At 47.6% G+C, this 24,370-nt stretch overlaps 1 protein-coding gene and 1 long non-coding RNA gene across 3 annotated transcripts in view; one reads left to right on the top strand and one right to left on the bottom strand.

The window, feature by feature from the left end:
• LOC136481691 (uncharacterized) overlaps nucleotides 1-21,464 on the bottom strand; it is a 30,074-nt gene extending 8,610 nt beyond the window's left edge. Inside the window, exons 1-2 of the long non-coding RNA XR_010764817.1 lie at nucleotides 21,203-21,464; nucleotides 20,655-20,730 (exon numbers count right to left, since the gene is read on the bottom strand). This is a non-coding gene — a long non-coding RNA (uncharacterized lncRNA). The remainder of the gene's footprint in view (nucleotides 1-20,654; nucleotides 20,731-21,202) is intronic.
• LOC136481690 (uncharacterized) lies at nucleotides 16,209-19,706 on the top strand. 2 transcript variants are annotated; one of them, XR_010764816.1, is made up of 3 exons: nucleotides 16,209-16,688; nucleotides 17,677-19,451; nucleotides 19,656-19,706. XR_010764816.1 is itself a non-coding variant. In XM_066479011.1 (2 exons), exon 2 carries the CDS (start codon nucleotides 17,715-17,717, stop codon nucleotides 19,239-19,241), a length of 1,527 nt encoding a protein of 508 aa, XP_066335108.1. In that variant the 5' UTR covers nucleotides 16,209-16,688; nucleotides 17,677-17,714; the 3' UTR covers nucleotides 19,242-19,591. The 2 variants fall into 2 exon arrangements, 1 of the variants encoding a protein (XP_066335108.1); XM_066479011.1 differs by lacking the exon at nucleotides 19,656-19,706 and having other exon boundaries at nucleotides 17,677-19,591.
• Nucleotides 21,465-24,370: the final 2,906 nt, after the last annotated feature.

Below are 24,370 nucleotides of genomic sequence, written 5' to 3'. Positions count from 1 at the left end.
GGCTCCTGTAGCCTCGAGACTCGCACCCGCCGAGCCCCCCACAATGGTTCAGCCTCTGCACTGACTAGGGCTCGGCTCTCTACGTTGTCAGCACTCTGGGACCGGCACGTCGTTCGCAGTACGCACCATACCCTGCGTCAAGCCACAGGAGCTCCCACGTCGTGCACAGGGCCAAGCCCTGTATCCTCGGAGTCAGCACACCTGCGCCGTCGCGTCTACCCAGCCTCGGCTCTCTGCGCCGGTCAAACATACAGTGACCAACACGCCTCCAACAGAAGAAGGCGCGCATGCCACCACAGAAGCTCCCACGTCGCACAGGATCAGGCGTGACCGGCGCGTCGCTCTAGTGCACCGAGGACAAGGCCGCTTCACTGACCATGCCGCCACAGTGATGAGCTACAGGGCTCGGACATACCACCTCTGCTCACAAAACGCCACGTAGCAAATACATGTACCGCCCCTGTGCCTCCCTTCGACTATAAAAGGGAGTAACCAGGGCCGCTTCTAGGGAGGACGGACACGGGCAAGCAACGCACAACGCTCTGTAACACACACGCTTCCTCGCTGCAAGAGATCAACATCTCAAGCAGCCCACGCCACTCTACGCAGAGACCTGGGACTAGCTCCCTCTCTCGCCCAGCTTGTAAGTCCCTACTACAAGCACTTCGGTGCAAGGAATACAAGATCGCTCTCTCAGACTAGACGTAGGGCACCTATTGCCTGAACCAGTATAAACCTTGTGTCTCTTTGCATCACCATCCGGGATTAGGGGCACGCAGTACACTTTCACTAGTCGGTTGAGGACCCGCCGGACCAAAACACCAACAAGTCACATCAGAATGGTTACTGTTGAATCAACCGAGGATAATTTTTGGCGAAGAATTATTGTCCCCATAAGAGGAGATGGATTAGCTGGTTGAAGGCTAGCTTGGATGCTACCTGTTATTTTAGGAATTCACTACAATACAAGGTATGCATTTATGAAGCTTCTTGTTTGTTGGGATGGTGGCACCACAATGTTAGTCTGAACTTCTCATTGGTTTCATTTTCCTCAGGTTGCTACAGCCTTCGTTGGTGTGTGGATTGATGGTTCTCTTCAATTATTTCAGTTTTAAAATGTGGCAGGGGAAGTTAACAGAAATAGCACTTATATTAAGACTGGTCTATGTATGATATTGCTAGACTAAAGTGATAGGAATTATCGGGTTATAAAATACGTACCCTCTTCCATCCCTTTGAAAAGAAAAAAACTGTGTATGATTATTTGGTTCGAGTAGCTACACAAAAATGCGTTGGTGCTAGAACGAGCGTGTCCAAGAGCAAGTCCATCAATCTGTACTACTGCACGGGTGAGCAATTTTAAGATATACTCCCTCCTTTCAAAATTATGAGTCATTCTATCTTTCTTGGAGAGTCAAAGCATCTCAAGTTTAACCAAAATTTTAGAAAAAATTATAAAGATTTATGACATCAAATCGGTATACTATGAAAATATAATTAATGAAGAATCTAATGATACTTATTTGATATCATAAATTTTATTATTTTATTATATAATTTTGGTTAAACTTGAGATGTTTTTGACCCTCTAAGAAAGTTAGAATGACTCATAATTTAGGATGGAACGAGTATAAATATAATAAATTTATTTGGGCTCCATTTGGACGTAGATATTAAAGGTGATGGATTTTTTTTTTTTTTGAGAAATCCAAGGGTCCGAAGCCCCTACAGCTTTATATTAAAACGAGGAGCAAAGTTACACCTGAACAGAAAAAGGGGAAACAAAAAAAAAGGTAAAGAAAAAAAAAACAGGCCGCTAACCAGCCAGGCTATAGCAGGTTCTGGATCCAGATCAAACGCTGGCTTTTTTTGCCCGCAGGGAGGTGAGAGTTACTTCATCCATGCACACACTTTCTTGCAATCGTTGATACTTCGATGCCTTCCATTGAAGATAATGTCGTTTCTAGCACCCCAAACCGTCCAGCACCCTCAAGCTATCAGAAGGAAGCTTTGAGTCCTATACAGATTTACCTGTTACTAGCTCGAGCGCGGTACTCGGCTATCGAGGCAAGTGTCATTTGGCTCTACCCTTCCGAGTAGGGGATCTTGCGGAGGCACGGTATCCGCTTGAATTGAGATGGATGGAGTCCTTTTATGCTCTATTGAACAATATACGCTTATTCAGGATCACAACTTGAGGGCGAGCTGTTGCTTAAGTGTGGAAGAATGTCACGATACTCTTCTCCAATCCTACCCACTACTCTATCGCTAACAATGATACATACTGCTGCTTAGATTTTATTAGCTGACATTACAAGGATTATTGTGATTCTAACTAAGGTAAGATATTCAGAGTTGTTGATATGCGCAAACACTGAATCGTAGCTGCCCTGGCACATGTACTCGATTCTCAAAGCATCTCCGAGAGGATTGAGAAAACTGCAGAGGCAGTGGAAGAGCAGTTGGCAGTTGGGCGCGAGATCTTTTTCTACCGTATCTTGTAAGAATTAATATAGAGGCTCTAAAAGGACATATATTCGGCAACATAGAAAATGATACATTTTAATGTTATTTTTTACGAAATGTAATACTTAGGACTTAAATATTTGCCCACACAATCAACCAATGAACACGTGCATGCACACTATAACTCATGAGCACTTCTAAGAGGTTGGGTCAACACATCTTAAAAATGACAGTCACTAAAAGCATCTCACTGTTGATGTGTGGGTCACCTACCCAAGAAAAGAATAGAGTTGTTAACTTCTAGAAATAAATTTAAAAAAATGCAAACATATGTGCTTAATCTAGAGAATTTAAATTGTTTTTTTTGTGAAAAAATCTAAAATTTAAATCTAGTTATGGATGGGTTCCAGTACAAGAAATTTAACTAACCGAGCGTATCTACTATCAATTGGAAAGGGTAGGGATGAAAACGGGTCGGATACGAACAAATATCACTGATATTACATTTGTTTTCATATTTCTTTCTAGAATCGGATTCGAATACAGATGGTGTCAACCACCCCGGATAGGATACGATTGAATATCGACATCATAAATATACGATTTGATTATTTGGATACGGATACTGTGGGGGTATTAACCCCTATACCCTTACAGCTAGGCTTGGGCTGGCCCGGATCAGGGGGTCCGGTCCACTAGAAGACGACGCACGGCCTGGCCAACCTGTTCGGAGTCCCGCACAAGGAGTCAAAGCAGATTTGGAGATCAAGCAAGATCCTGGTCGGTTAGAATAGGAATCCTTATCCGGCCACCTATGACAATTGTAACTGGCTAGGATTAGTTTCCAGATCTGTAACCCTGCCCCCGGACTATATAAGGCGGGCAGGGGACCCCTCTAAAAAACATCTCTCATTGACATACAACAATACAATCAGACGTAGGACGTAGGTATTACGCCTTTACGGCGATCGAACCTGGATAAAACCTTGTGTCTGTCTTGTGTTACCATCTTGTTTGTTGCTTGCGCATCTGTCTGCCGATAATCTACTACCTTGGGCATACCCCTAGGTAGACTGCCGACCATATTTCGTCGACAGTGGCGCGCCAGGTAGGGGGTGTGCTTACTGCTCTCCAAGCGAACAAGATGGTCATCATCTCTGGCTCCGTGGCTACGCCAAACGGCCTTACGTTCACCGTCGGCCAGACACCTGGACCACCGGCTCCGACGACTTCATCGCCATGACCACGGAGGAGGCGCGGATTCAATCTGCGTCGACCACTGCTTCACCTGCATCGGCTACGGCTCCGACCACAGTGGATCTGGCTCCGACCACGGTGGATCTGGCTCCGACCATGGTGGATCAGACTCCGACCACGCCTGCATCGTCTTCAGCCACGCCGACAACCCGTCGTCCACTTCCTCGCTACAAAGGGAAGCAGATCGACAACACCGACCTGCTCGACTCCATTGATCGGGTCGGCACCAAACTTGCTGAAACCCTAGCTCTGGTAAGTTCAATTCAAAGTCAACCTAATGAGCAGGTAACCGCAACCCACAACAGATCTACCCGACCAGCTCGGGCCAGTCGTTCTGCATGACTCGGTACAGATCTCATGGTCACATCTACTCCTGAAAGGGCGCTCTACTCGTCGCCGGCCAGCCTCCGCGATGGGTCTCCGGCTCTCCGAGTACGAAGCCTCGATGGAGAACTACCAGGCCCAGCCCTACGGCCTACGAAACACTGCCTCCAACTACGCGTACAATATACAACGCTGATCGGATCGGTGTTTTATACATCGACCTCAACTGAAGCCACGCAACTTCGTCAACATGGTTTGGATTGAGGATTATCAAGAAGGATCCGTCCACACAGTCCAAGAGGGTGGCTCCAGCTCCTCGTCTGGCATCGCATCTAATGCCTCTGTCTGCACCGAGCTTCAGCATCATGACGATGAAGGCGTTGAATACGATCTGGATATCCCAAACCACGCCCCGGGGTTCCCACAATTCCCGTCTTTCCCACCAAGGCGAGGGGACTTGATCAATGTTGTTAGTAATGACGAACCACCGGCAGTCAGCGAAACGGAACAAGAAAGGCTCGCACGCGAAGCACGCAATATTGACCGGTTTAATCGCCGACAAATCGAAGCCGAAGCAGAAGAGGAGGCACGACGCATAAGGGTCTAGCCACGCGACCTCAACAATGCCTTTGACAGGGTGGGGGACAAACAGGTCTTTAGGACTCCAAGCACCAACGTAGCCGTTGCTATGGCGACAATGCAACGGCTACCCAATACCCCAGAAACCCAGGCAGTTCGCGACGATATACAAGCTTACCTGACGGCTGCTATGGCCCAGACCGCAGAGATCGTAAATCAAGCCCGCGCTCCATCCGTCTCAGTCGAATCAAGCCACAGCCGCCAGTACTCAAGTCGCTCACAGCCACCCAACCAACGTGGCTCGTGCAACAACGACCCATCAGACAACCGTCAAGGCGGAAATGGTGGCCATGATGGTGGTCGGGACGACAACCGCCGTCAGGAGGAAAACCGCCGCGACGTTCGGGACAACAACCGCGATAATCGCCGCGATAACCACAGTCACAGGGCTAATCAGGATGGCAACTGAGATCGCCGTGATGGCAATAACGATCTCCGCCATTACCTCGGAGGACGTGATCTGCGCGATCGCATCAACCAAAGAGCCAACGATCGTGCATCCCACGAAAGCTATCGCCGTATGGAATATGATACTGCCCACGGCCCACCGGGTTTGAAGCAATTTACTCCACACCTTCGCCAAGTTATATGGCCCAAGAACTTCAAGCTCGAAAAACTTTAGAAGTACGATGGCAAGGAGAACCCCGAATTATGGGTCATGCTCTACGAAACTACGTGCAAATCAGCCATGGCTGACGAGCACGTCATGTCTAACTACTTCCCAGTCACTGTTGGCCATGCAGGTCACCAATGGCTGGTCAGCTTGCCGGCGAACTACTTTGATTCTTGGCAAGAGCTCAAGCAAGCCTTCATCGACAACTTCATTGCTACCTGTGAGCAGCCCGGCAACAAATATGATCTACAGCGGATTCGAGATCGGAAATATGAGCCACTGCGCGAGTACGTCCGGCGTTTCTCGGAGATGCGCATCAAGGTTCCGTCAATCTCCGACGAGGCAATCGAGGCTTTCATCACTGGCCTCCGCTTCCACGATGCCCTACGGGACAAGCTCCTCCGTAAGAGACCCAAATCAGTCACAACGCTCCTGGCCACTGCCAAGAAATATGCGGATGCCGACGATGCTAAAAAGATAATTATCGAAGCAGCAGCAAGGGTTCCACGCTCCGACCACCCCCCACACCATGATGACTACCGCTGCAACCGTGGTCGGAGCGACAATTTTGACCGCCGCAACCAGCGCAACGACTCCCGCGACCACCGCGACCAACATAATCAGCGGTGTAACCGCCATGACGATTATAGGGGCAAGCGTTCTCGGGAAGACGACGGCGAGGTCAACATCGTTAAAAAAGGTGGCGGACGTCGTAACTACGAAGAAGACTACGCCAAAGCATTGAAAGGGCCCTACCAGCTCCATCCCAAGTCAAACCATACCATGGAGAATTGACGTGTTCTCAAGTCTATCTACACGCGTCAACAGGCTCCGGATACATCCAACAAGCCTAACAACGTAGGGGAACAGCACAATGAGGACAACGACGATGAAGACGCAGATCCCTGCCACAAGTACGTCAAGCCAACCGATCGCGTGCACACCATCATTGGAGGCAAAGTGTCCATCGAGACCAAACGAGAACGCAAGCTGCTCGCCCGCACTTACTTGAACGTGGCCAACACCGACAACCTCATCGCCGATCTGCGGCTCCGTCCTTGGTCTCACCGTGAGATCTCCTTCAGCAGAAAGGACCAATGGGCCGCAATACCTGAACCAGGATGTTTTCCCCTAGTCCTCGATCCTTGTATCAACAAGGTTCAGTTCGATAGAGTGCTGATTGACGGCGGCAGCTCCATCGATATACTGTTCAAGAACAGTCTACCGGCCCTGAAGATAACCCAGGCGGATCTCAAGCCATACGAGGCACAGTTCTGGGGTGTTCTCCCCGGACAGAGCTCTACACCTCTCGGACAGATCACGCTACCTGTGCAGTTTGGGACCCCGGACCACTTCCGCACCGACTACGTTAACTTCATGGTCGCTGACTTCGACGGCACCTACCATGCTATCCTTGGTCGACCATCGCTCACCAAGTTCATGGCCATACCTCATTACAGGTATTTGGTGCTCAAGATGCCTACCGAGAAAGGAGTTCTAACTCTCAAGGGCAACGTATACGTAGCTTATACCTGCGAGGACAACAGCTTCAAAATAGCAGAGGCTCACGACCTCTCTATTCACATGGCTGAGACCATGCTCGACGCCAAGAAGACACCAGCCGACCACCTAGAGATCCCAGAGCTCGAGGCTCCACGCAAGAACATCAAGTCCAAGGAGCACAAGGTGATCCAGCTGGTCGACGGTGATCCCAGCAAAACGGCCCTTATCGGGGCCAACCTAGATCCAAAATAGGAAGACGCACTCGTCAGGTTCTTGAGGAGCAACATGGATGTGTTCGTATGGAAACCTGCTGACATGCCCGGTGTACCTCGGAATCTGATCAAGCACTCCTTGAATGTCAACGGTAAGGCCAAACCTATCAAGCAGAAGCTACGATGGTTTGCTCACGACAAGAAGGAGGCGATTAGGGTAGAAGTTACATGGCTTTTGGCAGCCGGATTTATCAAAGAAGTGTATCATCCGGAGTGGTTAGCCAACCCGGTTCTTATACATAAAAAGAATAATGAATGGAGAATGTGCGTTGATTACACCGATCTCAACAAACACTGCCCTAAAGACCCCTTCGACTTACCTCGCATAGACGAGGTCGTAGATTCAACCGCCGGTTATGAGCTGCTTTCCTTTCTCGATTGCTACTCTGGTTATCACTAGATCGCTCTAAAAAAGGACGACCAGATCAAGACATCTTTTATCACGCCTTTCGGTGCCTACTGCTACACAACCATGTCGTTTGGGCTCAAGAACGCCAGGGCTACCTATCAACACGCCATACAGGCCTGCCTCAAAGACGAGATAAAAGATGACCTCGTCGAGGCTTATGTCGACGATGTAGTTGTTAAGACCAAGGAAGCACATACCCTTGTTGACGACCTAGCATGCACCTTTGCAGCCCTTAATACTTTCCAATAGAAGTTAAACCCAAAGAAGTGCATCTTTGGTGTTCCTTCTGGTATATTGCTTGGCAATGTCGTCAGTCACGACGGCATACGCCCTAACCTGGAGAAAGTCAAAGCTGTCTTAGACATGAAGCCTCCCAAAAAGGTGAAGGATGTCCAGAAGCTTACCGGATACATGGCTGCTCTTAGTCGTTTCATATCAAGATTAGGAGAGAAAGGACTACCGTTTTTCAAGCTGCTCAAAGCATCCAAGAGTTTTGAGTGGTCGGAGGAAGCAGACGCTGCCTTCACACAGCTGAAACAATACCTTACATCACCTCCGGTCCTCACTGCTCCTAGAGAAGATGAAACTCTCCTACTTTACATTGTAGCAACTAATTGGGTGGTCTCCACTGCCATGGTGGTCGAGCGCGATGAGCCTGGCCACACCTACAAGGTATAGCGACCAATCTATTTCATCAGTGAGGTACTCAATGAATCCAAGACCAGGTACCCACAGATTCAGAAACTGATTTACGCCATACTGATAACATCTTGAAAGTTGAAACATTACTTCGACGAATATCGTGTGGTGGTCATGACTGAGTACCCTCTGGGAGACATCATTCGCAACAAGGATGCGAACGGGCGCATCATCAAATGGGCAATGGAGCTATGCCCTTTCTCCTTGGAATTTGCAAGTCGTACGACAATCAAGTCTTAGGCACTCGTCGATTTCATCATCGAGTGGACAGACTTAAGCACACCTGCCTCTTAGGGGCCCGATGAGTATTGGAAGATGTACTTCGACGGCTCTCTCAACATCGGTGGTGCAAGAGCAGGAGTCCTTTTCGTGTCACCATCCAAGGAGCAGATCCGGTACGTCCTCAGGATTTATTTCCCAGCATCTAATAACGCCGCCGAGTATGAAGCATGCCTACATGGTTTGCGCATTGCGGTCGAGCTCGGTGTCAAACGTCTCTATGTCTATGGAGACTTGGCTCTGGTCATCAACCAACTCAACAAGGACTAGGACACGACCAGCGAAAAGATGGATGCATACTGCAAATCGATCAGAAAGCTGAAAGGCAAGTTCTATGGCATCGAGTACACACACGTGGTCCGGGACAAAAACCAAGCAGCAGATGCGCTGTCAAAGTTAGAATCATCCCGAGCCAAAGTCCCACATGGCGTATTCGTTCAAGTCCTGCTCACGCCTTCCATCGAAGAGGAAGATCCCACGGTCGACAAGCCTCCAGACCAGCTACTGGTGGCTACGGTTCCGGCGTTAAGCACCACCGAACCACCTCCGACCACTAATGAGCCTGACTGGATAGTACCTTTCATCAAGTACCTGACAGATGGCAACGGTTACACTGATCGGACAGAAAACGAGCGCCTGATGCGTTGTAGTAAGCAGTATCTGCTCGTCGATGGCAAATTATGGCGCAAGAATGCAAAGGAGGAAATCTTGATGAAGTGTATAACCCAGGAGGATGGCGAACATCTCCTGGACCAAATCCACTCTAGCTCCTACGACAACCATGTGGCCTCGAGAACGCTGGTTGGCAAGGCTTTCTGAGCAGGGTTCTATTGGCCGTCAGCAGTAGCCGATGCAGAGAAGCTAGTCCGCCACTGTGAGGGTTGTCAGATCTTCGCCAAGAGAATCCATGTACCAGCACACGAGATCCAGACAATACCAGCCTCTTGGCCCTTCGCATACTAGGGACTGGATATGATCGGGCCTTTCAAACTGGCTCCTAGGAAATTTACATGTGTCTTTGTACTGATCGACAAATTTTCTAAGTGGATAGAGTACATGCCTTTGGTACAGGCATCTTTAGAAAAAGCCATCACGTTCATCGACCAGGTCATCCACTGCTTCGGCATACCCAACAGTATCATCACTGATCTGGGTACTCAGTTCGCCGAGAACGCTTTTTGGGACTTCTACGATGAAAGAAGCATAGTGGTAAAATACATCTCAGTGGCACACCCTAGAGCTAATGGACAGGTCGAGCGGGCAAACGGTATGATCCTGGATGCACTTAAGAAGAGGATGTACAGAGAAAACGATAAAGCTCTCGGAAGATGGCTCAAAGAGTTACCAGCCATGGTCTGGGGCCTCAGAACCCAGCCCAGTCGCAATACCGGCGTATCACCATACTTTATGGTTTACGGTGCTGAGGCAGTGCTTCCAGCAGATATAGCCTTCAGATCAGCACGGGTAGAGAACTTTGACGAGGACAAGGCCAATGAAGCGTGGGAGCTGGAAGTGAATAGTGCAAAAGAGAAGCGGCTCGATTCTTGCGTACGTACAGCCAAATACCTTGCTATTTTGCGCAGGTACTACAACAAGAACGTTAAGGACCGGTTCTTTGTGGTCGCGAACCTGGTCCTGAAGTGGAAGATGAATCAGGCTGGTGTCCACAAACTTGCAACTCCATGGGAAGGGCCCTTCATGATCAAGGAAGTTACACGACCTACGTCTTACAGATTAGCTCACCTGGATGGTACGGACGTACCCAATTCATGGCACATCGACAAGCTTAGGCGTTTCTATGCTTAACTGCTAAGATATGTACTCCTCTTGTACTTTCGATTCAATTCAATAAAGCTACTATGATTTCTCCGACCACTCTAATGTGTCACTTCGAAGTTTATGGTTATTCTAACTCAAACAGTCAAAACCGACCACCATTCCTTCTCGGGTTTTCGGAGCAGGCCCTGTCTCTGGTTCCCCCAACGCGTGCATGGGATCTGCTCTCTACGCTACGGGTGATCGGCAGGTCCCCTCTGGTTTGACTTGTCCGCGTCTACGTGTGCATAGGTCACGTACCTCACACTCCGACCACATGGCAAACCAGGGCCGTACAAACCTTTTAGGATGACGTGTTGACTAAACTGGTACAACTAAACAGAACGCTAACATGTTCTCACTTAGTTACACCAACACGAGTTCCAAGCTTAAATGCATTTTATACAAAACAAACAAGCTTATGATGTACAAGCTTGCCTAAAAAGGTACAAGTTTACAATAACACAACTACATCTTCTTCTACAGCTATAGCCTATCCTATTGGCTGGTCGGGGCATGTGGCACCTGCTGCTCACTGCTCTTGACATCCTGCTCGAGTCTCAGAGACTCTTGTACTGGTCGAGCTGAAGAAGATGGCCCCGTGCGATGCCTGGCTGGCCGAGACCGCAGGCTTCACCGGTTGGCTCAAAACTGATGGCATTTCCAGCTGACTTGTTGATGGCATGCCCTATACAGGTGCTATCCCGCCTTCACACAGGTTAATGTCGCCGATTATTTTTGCCGACAAGTCTAGCTGGGTCATCCGAAGCTCCTCAGCCTTGTCTGGATCTATCTCCTTCGGGTATCCAGCCTCTAGGCGTTTGAGATCGATCAAGGGGTAGTGAGCACGCACCATGCTTAGTACATGTGCGCCTGTGTACTCACCTGCCTCCTTCACGAACTCTTGGAACCATCCCCATGCCTTTCGGCATCTATCGACCAGTCCGAGCTGTGGCGTCCCTGGCGCATCCTCTGTAAGCACTGGATCGATAAGGTTGAGGACCGGCAAAACGCCCGTTGCCACTTCCTGGCATCGTTTCTTCCATGCGTCCCGATCCTTGGTGATCTCTTGGCACTGCGCCTTCCAGCCGTCACGTTCTTTTATCACGACTTCCAGATGCTTCTTGGCATTGACTTTTAAAACTGCAAATCGCACAAGACATTAAAACGTCATGCCACGACAAGATAAGGTGGGCAACAAAAGTGAGCAAGGTGGTCTGGAACACTTACTTTTTAGTTCCTCCTTCATCTTGGTTGTGTGGTCCCGGAGTTGCGACTGGTCGTGCGCCAGTTTCTTGTTGTCCTCCTTCAGGCGATCACACTCTACGACCACACGGCTATTCTCCTCTTGGAGACGGACTACTTTAGCTTCTAAGCCTTCACTACAGCTGTTACTACCAACAATGCAACAACACGTGTTATGCACTCGTTGTGATAAAGTGACAACTTGTTTTTTCCTACTCTTTGTTACTGAGCTGGACGACCAGGTTCAGGTTCTGCGCCTCTTGCTTCGTCCTCTCATGGTTGGCGGCTTCAAATTGGTGGCGCAAGTGTTCCACCTCGGCCGCCAGTTCTTTATAGCTTTCTATGATCCCCTCAATCTGGTCGAAGCACTTCTTTCGGTACCTTGCGGTCTTCATTAAATCCTGCATGTACAAAGCTAAGTAAGATAGTTTGAGTGGATAGCAAGATCAGGTGGTCAGGCAAAGCATACCTGGACTTCTGTCACCAGTCGTTTCGCCGCTCGTTCAACTTTCATGGTCTCTTCGACCTTTGGGATTTCCTCATGAATAACCCATTGGTCGTTCCGCCAGCATGACACATATACATGTTGTCGTTTGTCCTGTGGACGGCCCAGGACCTCCTCTACTTCGTCCTCTTCGGCCTCTTCTTCGGGTAGCGGTGCTGGTCCGAAGCTTGCAGCTTCTGCGACCACTATGGCCTTCCCATGGGCCGTAGCATCGGCAAATGTGCTCTGCGCTATCACCTCCGGCTGCTGCTCCTCGGTCTGGTCTGTTACCCTTGGTGCTGAAGTGTCATCCTCGACAGGGTTAGTGATCGGAGCATTTGTGTTTGGCTCGGCTCTTCCCTCGACCCCCTACTCGAGGACTGTTGTCTGACCGCCTGTGGTCTGAGGCTCCGGTGGACCTTCTGCTATGTTTTCCTCCATGGCCGGCCGCTGGGCAGTCTTCTCTGCAATTGCTGGTGAAGTCATGCCGCTCCTGGCTAGTTGATCCGGATTTTTAGTGGACGCCGACCTGGTATATTCGAGATAAGGTTCAGAAGGTAACCATAATCAATGAAAATTGCAAGCTTACATCAAAGTTACTAATACTTACATATTGGAAGCGCAGAATGATGTGGCAAAGGCACGTCTCTTCGGTCGTGCTTGCTCCGCGTGCTATGCGGGTGACACCTGGTCTCCCTCTACATCCAGCACCGATGCTGGGGCTTGGTGCTCAACTCCTCCACCGCTTGTCCTTGGTATCATAGTGGCCGGTGATGTGGGTCCCACCGGCATGGAGGAGCCGCCTTGCTCGGTCGATTCCAGTTGCCTCCTCCTCTTTCGAGGGACGAGTCGAAAGATGTCTGCGTTCTCTCCCTCCTCTGTGTCATCGTCCGATAGAGTGAAGATCGCCTACCGATGCTTGCTGGCCGCCGGCCGCTTACCAGCAGCCTTGGCCGCTGCCTCCTCTCCAACTCCGAGCACCGCCCAGTCGACGTCTTCGGTCCTGGTGCTGGTCTAGGCGGTTGGGCCACCAACTTACGGCCAATCTACACCAAGGGGTGGTGATACGAACATTGTTGCTCTATCACGACCATTAATCTGGGAAACACAAAGGAGATAACACAATAAGTTTCTGTTACAACATAAAACTACGGGTACAAGGCAGAATGATTTACCTTTGGGGGAGGTCGGGCGAGCTTGAAAGCGTGCTCGATGTCGCTCAATTTGACATAATTTGGATCAGCTAAGTTGAATAGCTCTCCAATCCTGGCTTTGACTTCAATCTTATCAAGCGCCTCTTTCCTGATACTCGTTGGGTTTGCGCTACCTTGGTACTCGTAGCTGGGATGTACCCTCCTCTGGCAGGGCTGGATCCTTCGGCTAATGAAGATCCCGACCACGCTCGGACCATCCAGTTTCCTCCACGAGATCATCCTAAGTAGTTCTGGAATCTGTTCTAGGTGCTCGGGCTTCTCCGACTAGCTGGTCTTCTTCTCCGGAATGAACCCCACGTCGCACAGCGTGATCGTGTTCGGCTCTTCATGGATGTAGAACCACTTCTTGTACTAATTGTCAAGCGACGTGTTCCAAGGGCAGTGCAGGTACTGGGCCTTCATCCCGTCACAAAGATTGAGGTACACACCTCCGGCTATCTTCGAGCCGCCGCTTCCTTTCTTCCGCAGACAGAAAAGATGGCGAAAGAAGTCGAAATGGGGCTGGAAGCCACCATATGCTTCGCAAAGATGAATGAAGGTGGAGACAAGAAGAATCGAGTTGGGATGCAGATTGCAAATCCCAACCTCGTAATACAGACAGAGCCCCTGAAGGAAAGGGTGCACTGGAACTCCAAAACCTCGCTTGAAGAAATCTTCGAAAACCACAATCTCACCTGGTTGTGGATCGGGGTACCCCTCGCCCTCCGGCGTGCGCCATCTGCGAGTTCCTTGTTGTGGAGTACTCCCATGATGACGAGGTCTTTGATGGTCTACTCGTTGCTTCTTGACTTCCACCACTCCTTCGCCATGACTCTGGCTTTCTTCTGGGCGTCACTCTTCGCCATGAGTCCGCCTTGGCTGATGAAGGTGGATACGGTGGAGGGATTGGTGATGATTTTGGAGGTATTAGGGTTGGCAAGAAGAAGAAGAAGAAGGATGCGGCGGCAAGTGGTAATGGGGATCGGTAAAAAGTAACTTACCAGTTCTATATTATAAATAACCAAGAGTTCCGCCATTTCGTCTGCCCGAGATTCTTGGGAGACGTGCGCACGTGCCGCAGACGGTTGTTTTCACAACCTCAAAATCTATGCCAATATATGCGCCTCTTCGTTATCAGTGCATGCGCCTCTTCGTTGCCAGTGTGAGAGGGCCCACACTGACGCACCTCCATACAGGTGCCAAACGACTATTTGCTTGAAAGGACAAGAAGGCAGTATGACGTACTATACCCGTCTATTTTTTTGACCAGACGTGTCAGATTGGACTTGACAGAGTAAGAAGATAAATAAATACACCAAATAATAGTATAAGTGGCATTTGTTTCTTTGCTGCATGTCTCGCGCTCAGGGATGGTCCAGACCACTGTTGTGCTCGGGGACTGCCCAGATCACTATCGTGCTCGGGGACTGCCCAGACCACTACCGTGCTCGGGGACTACCCAGATCACTATCGTGCTCGGGGACTGCCCAGACCACTACCGTGCTCGGGGACTGCCCAGACCACTACCATGCTCGGGGACTGCCCAGACCACTACCGTGCTCGGGGACAGCTCCGACCACTACCGTGCTCGGGGACTGTTCCGAACAATGCTTGGTGACTGCTCGCCTCGGCTACATGTGATGTGTACTCACATACAGTCGAGAGGCATTTATTTGGACCTTGCTACAAGGCTTATACTTCACCTTCCAGCAAGCTCGGGGACTATATTGGTACGATGCACCTGCCGGTGCATCTCGTATTGATTGAACGATGACTGGATTCTTAACTTCAGTGGAAATTCTTTTTAGACTCTGGCACCACGTGCCTACGTCACCTACTACCAGGCTCGGGGACTAAGTGGGCACACTTCACCTTGCGGTGAATGTGTTTATTTTATCGACCCCTACGCTTTGACTGATTGCCAGGATTACTACTGTCCAAGGGTCACTTACATTTCTTATCAGAAATACAAGTGGGCACACTTGATAAGGAAAGAAATCTTTTTCTATTTTTAAGAGCACCATGCATTCTTCAGACAACCGGAATCTTCGGCTATAATCGTGGTCTACTACTTTCTGTTCTGATCAGAATTCTGGCGCATTTGATTGGTTAATGTTTCAACAGTTGGAGATGACATGAAGACGGATTGCATTAGTCGAAGGAGATCGAACAGCATGTCGCAGCATAATACATGGTGCTCGGGGACTGGCTGTGGGGGTATTAACCACTATACCCTTACGGCTAGGCTTGGGCCGGCCCGGATCAGGGGGTCCAGTCCCCTAGAAGACGACGCGCGGCCTGGCCAACCTGTTCGGAGTCCCGCGTAAGGAGTCAAAGCAGATTTGGAGATCAAGCAAGATCCTAGTCGGTTAGAATAGGAATCCTTATCCGGCCACCTATGGCAATTGTAACTGGCTAGGATTAGTTTCCAGATCTGTAACCATGCCCCCTGGACTATATAAGGTGGGCAGGGGACCCCTCTAAAAAACATCTCATTGACATACAGCAATACAATCAGATGCATGACGTAGGTATTACGCCTTTACGGCGGCCGAACCTAGATAAAACCTTTTGTCTATCTTATGTTACCATCTTGTTTGTTGCTTGCGCATCTGTCTGCCGATAATCTACTACCTTGGGCATACCCCTAGGTAGACTGCCGACCATATTTCGTCGACAGATACGGTATCGGATGTTGAATATCTAGACTCGAATACGAACGGATCTAAACACCTCTAAATAAATTCGGTCTTGAATACGGTAAAAAAAAATATTCTTACCGTTTAAAGGCTGTCGCTGTGCTGCTGCAGGTCAACTGGTAGCAGGTCGCACACAGTTTGCAAGTCTCTTTGTCCTTTTCGTAGTGTCAGCAGTTATGACACCATGCAACAATGGCGTCATTTGTCGATTGCATTGTTCTACCACGTACCAAGCACCAAAGCGTTCCATCCAAAAAGTCCTGTTCGGTGTGCGCGTTTGCCAGGGCACCGTGTTGAGTTAGCGTGGAGTCCGCTGAATTCTGGCGCCACAAACAGCCTGTTCGCTTGCTGAGCCACGACTTATCAGCCGGCCTCCGCCGCCCCAGAAACCCACCGGCGAACAGTCTGTTAAAAAGAGAAATAGGAACGGAGGCAGGGAGGACGGAGCGACCAGACGACTCCAGGCTTAGCGTCACGGCGTACTCGCATCGTATCTTCTGACCTCCCGTCTCCGGCTCTTCGCCTCCGGCCGTCCGGCGGTCCATCCCTCCGCCGCTCTGCGTCACGGCGTGCTCGGTGCTCCAGCTTCAGGCTCCGGTCACTCAGCCAGCAGCACCCAGCGGCCAGCGCGGTTGTCGCCCTCCTCTTGCGTCGCCGCGGTGCTCGAGTCCTCGGCGTGGGCGAGACGACGAGATCCCGATTCCCGACGACTGCCCGCCGCGGCCGCGTCCAGCCGTCCAGCTCCTCGAATGTGGGAGCGCTCAACGCTACCCTTTGCTGGCTTGCTACAGGTTAGTTTGATCCCCAATTTCTTTCTTTCCCTAATTCTTACCAGCTAATTTGGTATGATTTTGCTAGATCAAATAAAATTGACTAGACTTGATTTTTTTAATTAGGTAGTAATGTTACGTCTGAAAAATTTCAGTTCCTTTTACAAAAGAAAAGGAGATAATCTTCTATTGGGGAAGGGGAAGGAGAAGGGGAAGACCCGTTTAATGCTCATCCAATACTGGAGTTAGGTGATTTGGGACAACAGAGGCAAGAACAAGAAGCAGCAGCACCTCAGTTAGATGAACTGGAACCCCAAAGGCAAGAAGATGCAGAACAACAACAAGAAGCTGCACCTGCAGATCACTTGTTCTTGTTTTCTAAATTCGCCCCCCTATAATTTGGTTCACCAGTGGGAGGGGGTTTTTTTTTCTCCAGATTTGTATTTGTATTAATCATAAACACTGTTTCAAGTTTCAATCTTTGACCACAGCTCCCATACTTAATCAAGTAATCAATTAGTAAAACTCAGGCCATGTTTAGTTGCTCCAAATTCCAGAATTTGGCACTATGCAAAAAGAAGATTCTCCGTCACATCAAACTTGCGGTACATGCATGGAGTACTATATGTTGACGAAATAAAAAACTAATTGCACAGTTTGGTTGTACTTTGCGAGACGAACGTTTTGAGTCTAATTAGTCAACAATTGGACAATTATTACCAAATACAAACGAAATGATGCAGTGCGCTACAGTGAAAACAAATTTCGGCGGCGCCAACTTTGCCAGCCAACTAAACGGGGCCTCAACTTGAAAGCACATTCTGTTGTACACCTTTCAGCTTGCTTTGTTCTTCTCATGCTCCCAAATCATTAGGTCGGTCCATACGTAAGACAAGGTTAGGATTAGGATGAGATCTCGTATAGTGTGACAAAAGATCTGTATCTGGAATCTTACATACCTGCGCCTCCAGTGCCACTCTAATGCTACTCCTTTTCTTCTCTTGTGCAGGGGAAGTTTGCTTTAAATAGACACTAAGACAAATCAAAATGGCCGAGATGGCCAGTTCTGCCATTGTCGGGGAGGTAGTCGGTCAAATATTTTCCAGTATCATCGACAAGTACAATGATGGATCAGATGAAGACAGTAGCAACATAGAGAGGCTAGAGATGGCGTGCATCAAACTCGATGCTACCATCGAGACGTCGGACCATTGGCAGATCACCGACGTGGCACTGCTGCGCTGGAGAAAGAAGCTGAAGCGTGTTGCTTTAGAGTGCGATGATGAGCTTCGAAGATGTAAGAAGCGATCTCTTGAAGACAAAGAGACCAAAGAGAAGCTCAGGCAGTCCTCGTTTCCTAGACGAGTAGCTCATAGCACCAAATCATGCCTGTCCTCTCTTGTGAGTCACAGGAACAATGGTGAACCCTCAAGCAAGGCTGTCGTGCAAAGGTTCGAGAGGCTAGCAAATGGTGCTGGTGATTTCCTGAGATTGGTGCAGTTGGGTGGAACACCGCGACCATACAGTTTCCTTGCCCCCCTTGTCCGTCATCTCTTTGCAGGCAAATATGCACATTATCAAATGTTACAGCACCAGGGAAGTATGCTCAAATGTTTCAGCATACGGCCTATGAGTTTTGAGGAGCGTGGACTGGAAGCAACGCTGATATTCATCCATGAAGACTGCAAGGCACCCAAGGAGAATTTTCGCCTGGGGCTCATGCTGCGTCTTTCCCAGAGTACAGACGTCATTGGGATTACTGTCAAGTGTTTGCAGCTGCTCACACCTCACTTCAACTCTATCAGCGAGGTAGTCATCAGAGAGCTCACTCAGCTTCCTACGCAGGACTTTAAGTGGTCACCTACGTACGATGAACCAGGTGACATGGAACACTGGAACCAAGTTCATGACACTTTGACTCGATGGTTCCGTTCAGATCCATTCTGCTGCAAACAGCATGAGCTCCAAAACATGTCTGCAGCTTGTAGCAGCAGCACAAATGCACCGGGGCTATCAGGCATATTCCCAGAACAAGTCATTGGAGTGTTTTTGCAGCGTCACATTTTACTGTCTGAGTATCAGGAATTGCAGGGGTCAAAGATGACATGTCACAGTACGTCATCTTTCCAAGAGGATGTCTTGCTTTTGAAGCTGGGAGTTCTCTTCATGCCGCATCACCCTTTGGAAGACATCAAGTTTGCTACTGAAGCTGAGAGCTCTGCAGTAGAGCAGTTATTAGATGCAAATGTTCATCCACACCAACTTGACAGTCTCGTGCTGCCCAAGGCGGTAGAATATCTTCACCATAATGCTGAGGCGATGATGTATCGGATGTCTTGGAAGTCTAAACATGGCAGTGCACACTTCTGTTTGCAGAAAACAAGCAAAGAGATGATGGGAGCACTGGGAGCTACAACACGACAAGGCTGGAGGAACAATAGCAATGCCTTTTTGGCGTTCGATGTAGAAAGGGGAACGATGACTGTGATCGATATGGGAATGGCAGCACTCAGTGTGGTGGGCTTCCTCCTCACGCTTGCCCTTGTGCGCTCAGCCATGAATGCTCGTCAGTGATCTGGATGAATAAAGAATAGTCCATTTGTCGGAAGTCTTGCTCAACAACACTAACACCATATTACCATCTCATCTGTTTCACAGATGACTGGCGAGATACCGGCCATGTCCTGCTTTGCTTCAATAATGGATATTTGGTGCTCCACAAACTACTCCAGGATCCTCAGCAGCTATGGCCAATTTGAATATGTATGTATTACCATCCACAAGGTGTGTAGGTTATGTCCTAACCTTGTCTTGTCATGTGATTTTGTAATGATTCAGGAATCAGGACGCTAGGTGTATCATCTTGTTGTTCATGAAAAAATATATATAGTGTACCTTGGTTTTGATTACAATGTGAAATCGAAGAATTCCATGATACCAAGTAGAAGAATGTTGGAATGGATAACTTCCTCTTTGTCTGTTCTGCAGACTCTTCACTTAGATTCTATGTTAATTTTGGTCAAATTCTGAAGATGGAGATTCCAACGAATACAGTTGAAAGTTGAAATCACACCTCTGGGGCATGCCACTGGGAAAGAACATGGGCACTGGGGCATGATCGACAGTTACAGTTGAGCTCATTTTTACCCCTTATAATTTGAAATTTGACACAACAGCAGGACTGCTGGGAGTATCTGTTAAAACTTATATAGCCGTATATGCTCCAGCTCTACTTGTTCTATTCTTGTACTAGTACATATGTAATGGGCGGACATGTGTGCCATGTAGCAGGGATGGCTCTAAAGTCTCTAATGGTGCCGGAGGTGTGTGCGATTCATCTGAATTTCAACCTGTGGCGAAGGCATCAAGCTATGCTTTCGGTAATACTAAAGCAGACATCTCTATGCCTAAACCATCCATATGGTTGCCACTGTAGCAACAATCATATCCATGTCTATGTCATGTGGGGCCGCACCTGCACAAGGAAACGCCGCGCCAGGTTGTTATGGCCGAATGGCCTATAAATCTTGTACTCGTGTGCGCGGTGATAATCAAGCAGGAACAATTACCCAATTCCTTAATATCCCTTTGCAGAATCAATCGGGCGCTGAGGGGTAAAACGTTGCCCCTGACCACGGATCGCGGCTACGAACTACGTAGACGGGGTCCTACTACCTTGTCCCTCGACGCCCTTGACAGTCTATATATGCATAAAATAGCTCTATATGACATCTTCCCACGATTTTAAAAGATGCTAGGGTGTACACAGTAGATTAGGCACAAATTAAACACGATTAAGTTTTTTCCCTAGTAGGAGCAAGAGCGGGAGGTACTGGAATGAAGGCCAAAATGATGCATTCTAAAGGCACAAACAGACTTGCAAAGGCAAACAAAAGGAATTTGTACTTTGTAGAGAAATGAGCAAATGAAAAACATGTTCATATGTGAATGACTGAATATAATAAATTCAGAATATGTTATTCATACCGGGTCCTGCATAATTGTTCTTGACTTGATGTGAATCGGATGCTTCGGATTTGGCTTCTTGAATAGACAACAGCCACTAAAAAAAACAAATAGATAATAAGAGCTAATAAACTCAAAAACAGTATCTAAACAACTAGTAATCAACAACAATAGAAGGGACAGCCCCAGTGTTGCACAGGCACATCTAAGGTTCCCAACAGGTTAACTACTGAGTACTGATGTACATTTGTCAGGTTCAGTCATTCAGAGCATAATACAAGCAATTAGCAACCAGCAGTCAAACATTCAGAAGAAATTGCAAGTTTGCATCAATGTCTCGGTGTCTAGCCTTACAGGTTCTAAGGTTCAGAAACAATTCAGGGCAGTATCAGTCCAGCACACAAGCATTAAGTATTACAGGTTCAGACATCAGAACTTCACGGCACTAGCAGAGTAGCACACAACACATCAAGGCTCAGAATGGTCATATAACAACCTGTCATTTAGACATTAAATGCGTAATCAAATGATGGAAAAATTAAAAATGTGCATAAAAATGGGCTAATTACAAGAGAAATTCCATGATGCCTTGCTGGATTGCTGCTTGCCAATCTGCCGTGTACACATCCGCCGTCGGCGCGTGAGTGACGGCGTGGTGGCGACGCGGCCACGAGCCGCGGGCCGCAGCGCAACCAGGCGGCCGGCGCCCTGCTGCTCCACTGCGGCCTGCCGCCCCGCCCCCGCCCCCTGCTGCTGCTCTGCCACTGTGCCTCTGTGGCTGCTGGCCGGCCTGCCACCTGCGCAGCCACGCCGCCGCCGCTCCCCCGCTACGCCTTGGGCCGCGCTGTTGCCTCGCTGGGCGCTCCCCAGCTACGCCTCTGCCGCGTTCTTAGCATATTGGGCCAAGTGGGGGAGTGAGGCCGTTCGCAGTTGCCATACAGGGCAGAAGGGAGGCCTTTTCCTTCGTCACTTCATAAAGCCCAAGCCCTCCAGGCATGCTCAGCCCACTGACTGGTTCGTTGGCCCAAGTCGCTATTTCTCTAGCCCTTGCTGATCCTGAAATTTGTAGGTGTCTGCGATTAATTTGCGTGCAGTAGCTGTTGCACGTACCTTGACATGGAGATGTTTTTTTTAAAAAACAGGAGGGGTTGCCCACTGGATTTTATTAAAATTTAAATGTACAAATTCTCCAAATACAAATAAGGAAACATAAAAGGAGACAAAGAAAATGAACTAGATTACACAAAATTGTCTAGCCATAATTTTAACTGAGTGCCTATATCCCTTTTGAATCTGAGCTTAACCCAAACTAATTCCTGTTTGAAAACCATCTTACATCTTTATACAGAATGATGAAGATTTCTGAAGATGACATCATTACGAGCAGACCAGATGGCCCAGAACATTGCAACAATTACTTCCATGAAGAAAGGCCTGTTGATTTGAGCCCTGAAGAGAGGAACCGAGTTAAGCATGCTTCCCTGAATGAGATATGCTAGGCCCAGCAGATTCCAGCAAGTCATAGCAAAAGGACAATCCATGAAAAGATGATAAAGGGACTCATCAACATCTTAGTGGCAAAGCACACAATTGTAGCTCTGTAGCTCCATTTGTTTTCTTTTTAGAAGTTCTCTGGTACTGAGTCTATCTTTCAAAGCAAGCCAGAAGAAAACTTTCTTTTTTAAGACAATTTGAATTCCATAACCATTTGTATATAGGTGAAACTGGTATAGAACCCAAAAGATGAGTGTAAGTTTTGTTTGATGTAAACAGAGATGATCCCTAAATATAATTCCATACATCTTTGTTGTGGCTAGGCTGAATGTTTTGCAATTTAGTAATCATCTGCTGGTATTGATCATGGGCTTCAATGGATGGAGGGACATGAAAAAAACTCAGATTTATCATCAGCATCCAGGAAATTTTGTACAAAAGTATTAGCATCTTTAGCAAAGGAAAATAAATGAGGCCACTGAACATTAAAAGGAACACCATGTCAAACATCTGACCAAAAAAGGAAAGTTGAGCCATCACCAATTGTGACAGATGCCATCCCCTTGAAAGAATCAAGGAGTTTAAGGACACCCCTCCACCAGAAAGAACCATTTCTGTTGTTTACTGGAATTGTTTCATTATTGTAATGAGAATTCCAAATCAGTTGAACCCAAGGGATATCACATTTGTTAAAAAATTTGTGCAGATGCTTAAGCAGAAGACTTTCATTCTGAATCTGCAGATCATGAACACCCAAACCACCATTTTCTTTGGAATTGCAGACAAGTTTCCAAGCTGCTTTGGGTTGTTTTTTGGAGTTAATATTAGATCCCCTCCATAAATTGTGTTTCCTATATTTATCTATTTGCTTAATCATAGTTTTTGGCAAAAGATAGGTGCACATGGTATATGTAGGCAAAGCACTAAGGACTGCATTTGTCATCTGTAATCTACCAGCATGGCTCAAAAAAGATAAAACAGTTACCAACCTTCTTTCACATTTAGATACTAGAGGCCAAAAATCAGCCACTGTTGGCTTTGTGACACTTAGGGGTAAACCAAGATATGTAAAAGGGAATGAGCCAATGGAACAACCAAAAGTATTAGCCAAAAGATTAAGATTATGATCACTGATATTAATTGGGACCATCATGGATTTAGCATAGTTAACTTTTAAACCAGTAGACTCAGCAAAAGAGTTAAGGATAGCCTTGAGAAAGAAAAGTTACCTTGTGTCACCTTGCATGAAAATTAAGGTATCATCTGCATACTAACAAAAATTGGGAAATCCTGATCAAATGGTAAATCAACTAGTAAAGTAAATAAACCTTGGTGCTTTGCTGCATTGAGAATACTTTGTAGGAAGTCAGCTGACAAGGCAAAAAGGAGGGGGATAGTGGATCACCTTGTCTAACACCACGTTTACAATGAAAAACTTTTCTAGGCACCCCATTGAGAAGAACAGCTGAGGTACCAGACCCAAAGATCATCTTCTTCCAAGTGATCCATCTGTCAGGAAAGCCTTTACTCTGCATAATCTGAATCATAAGCTCATGTTCCACCTTATCAAAAGGCTTTCTCAAAGTCTAATTTCAAAATGATGATCTCATTTCTTGATTGATGACAAAGATGCAGGTACTCCAAAGACCAAGCTAATCAATCTTGTATAGATCTAGCTTTAATGAAACCATACTGGTTTTTGTGAACAAGTCTTGGCATAGCACATTGGAGTCTATTGGCTAGAATCTTCGTAAGGATCTTAACAAATGTGTTAAGTAAAGAGATGGGTCTAACATCTGAAACGTTTACTGCATTATCATGCTTGGGGATCAGGGTGATGTGAGAACCATTCAAACTCTGAAGGCAAATATCCCCATTGAAGAAAGAGGAGCACAAGTTATAAAAAACATTGGAAATAATATGTCAACATTTCTTAAAAAAAATCTATGTTAAAAACATCTGGGCCTAGGGCTTTGTCAGAAGGGAGGTGCTTAACCACTGAGTCAATCTCATCTTTAAGAATTGGGTTTACCAAAAAGGAAAGATCATTGACTCGATGTATAAAAGTAGGCAAATGAAAATTTACACTCTGAAAAGAGGAAACCCCCAACCTCTCTTTAAAAGAATCCCAAATCAAGTTTGCCTTAGCACTATGCTCAGTAAAAGATTGGCCATCAGAATTTTCAAGAGTAGTGATCAGATTTCTACTGAATTTAATGGAAGCATTAGCATGGAAAAATTTA

Source organism: Miscanthus floridulus, chromosome 9 (assembly GCF_019320115.1).
Source record: "Miscanthus floridulus cultivar M001 chromosome 9, ASM1932011v1, whole genome shotgun sequence".
Taxonomy (NCBI): Eukaryota; Viridiplantae; Streptophyta; class Magnoliopsida; order Poales; family Poaceae; genus Miscanthus; species Miscanthus floridulus.
Note: the sequence above shows the minus strand (reverse complement) of the source record. Positions and strands in the feature narration are given on the sequence as shown.

What these genes read in the sequence shown, in the direction of transcription:
- LOC136481690 (XM_066479011.1), top strand. Translation starts at nt 17,715, where the DNA reads ATGGCCGAGATGGCCAGTTCTGCCATTGTCGGGGAGGTAGTCGGTCAA.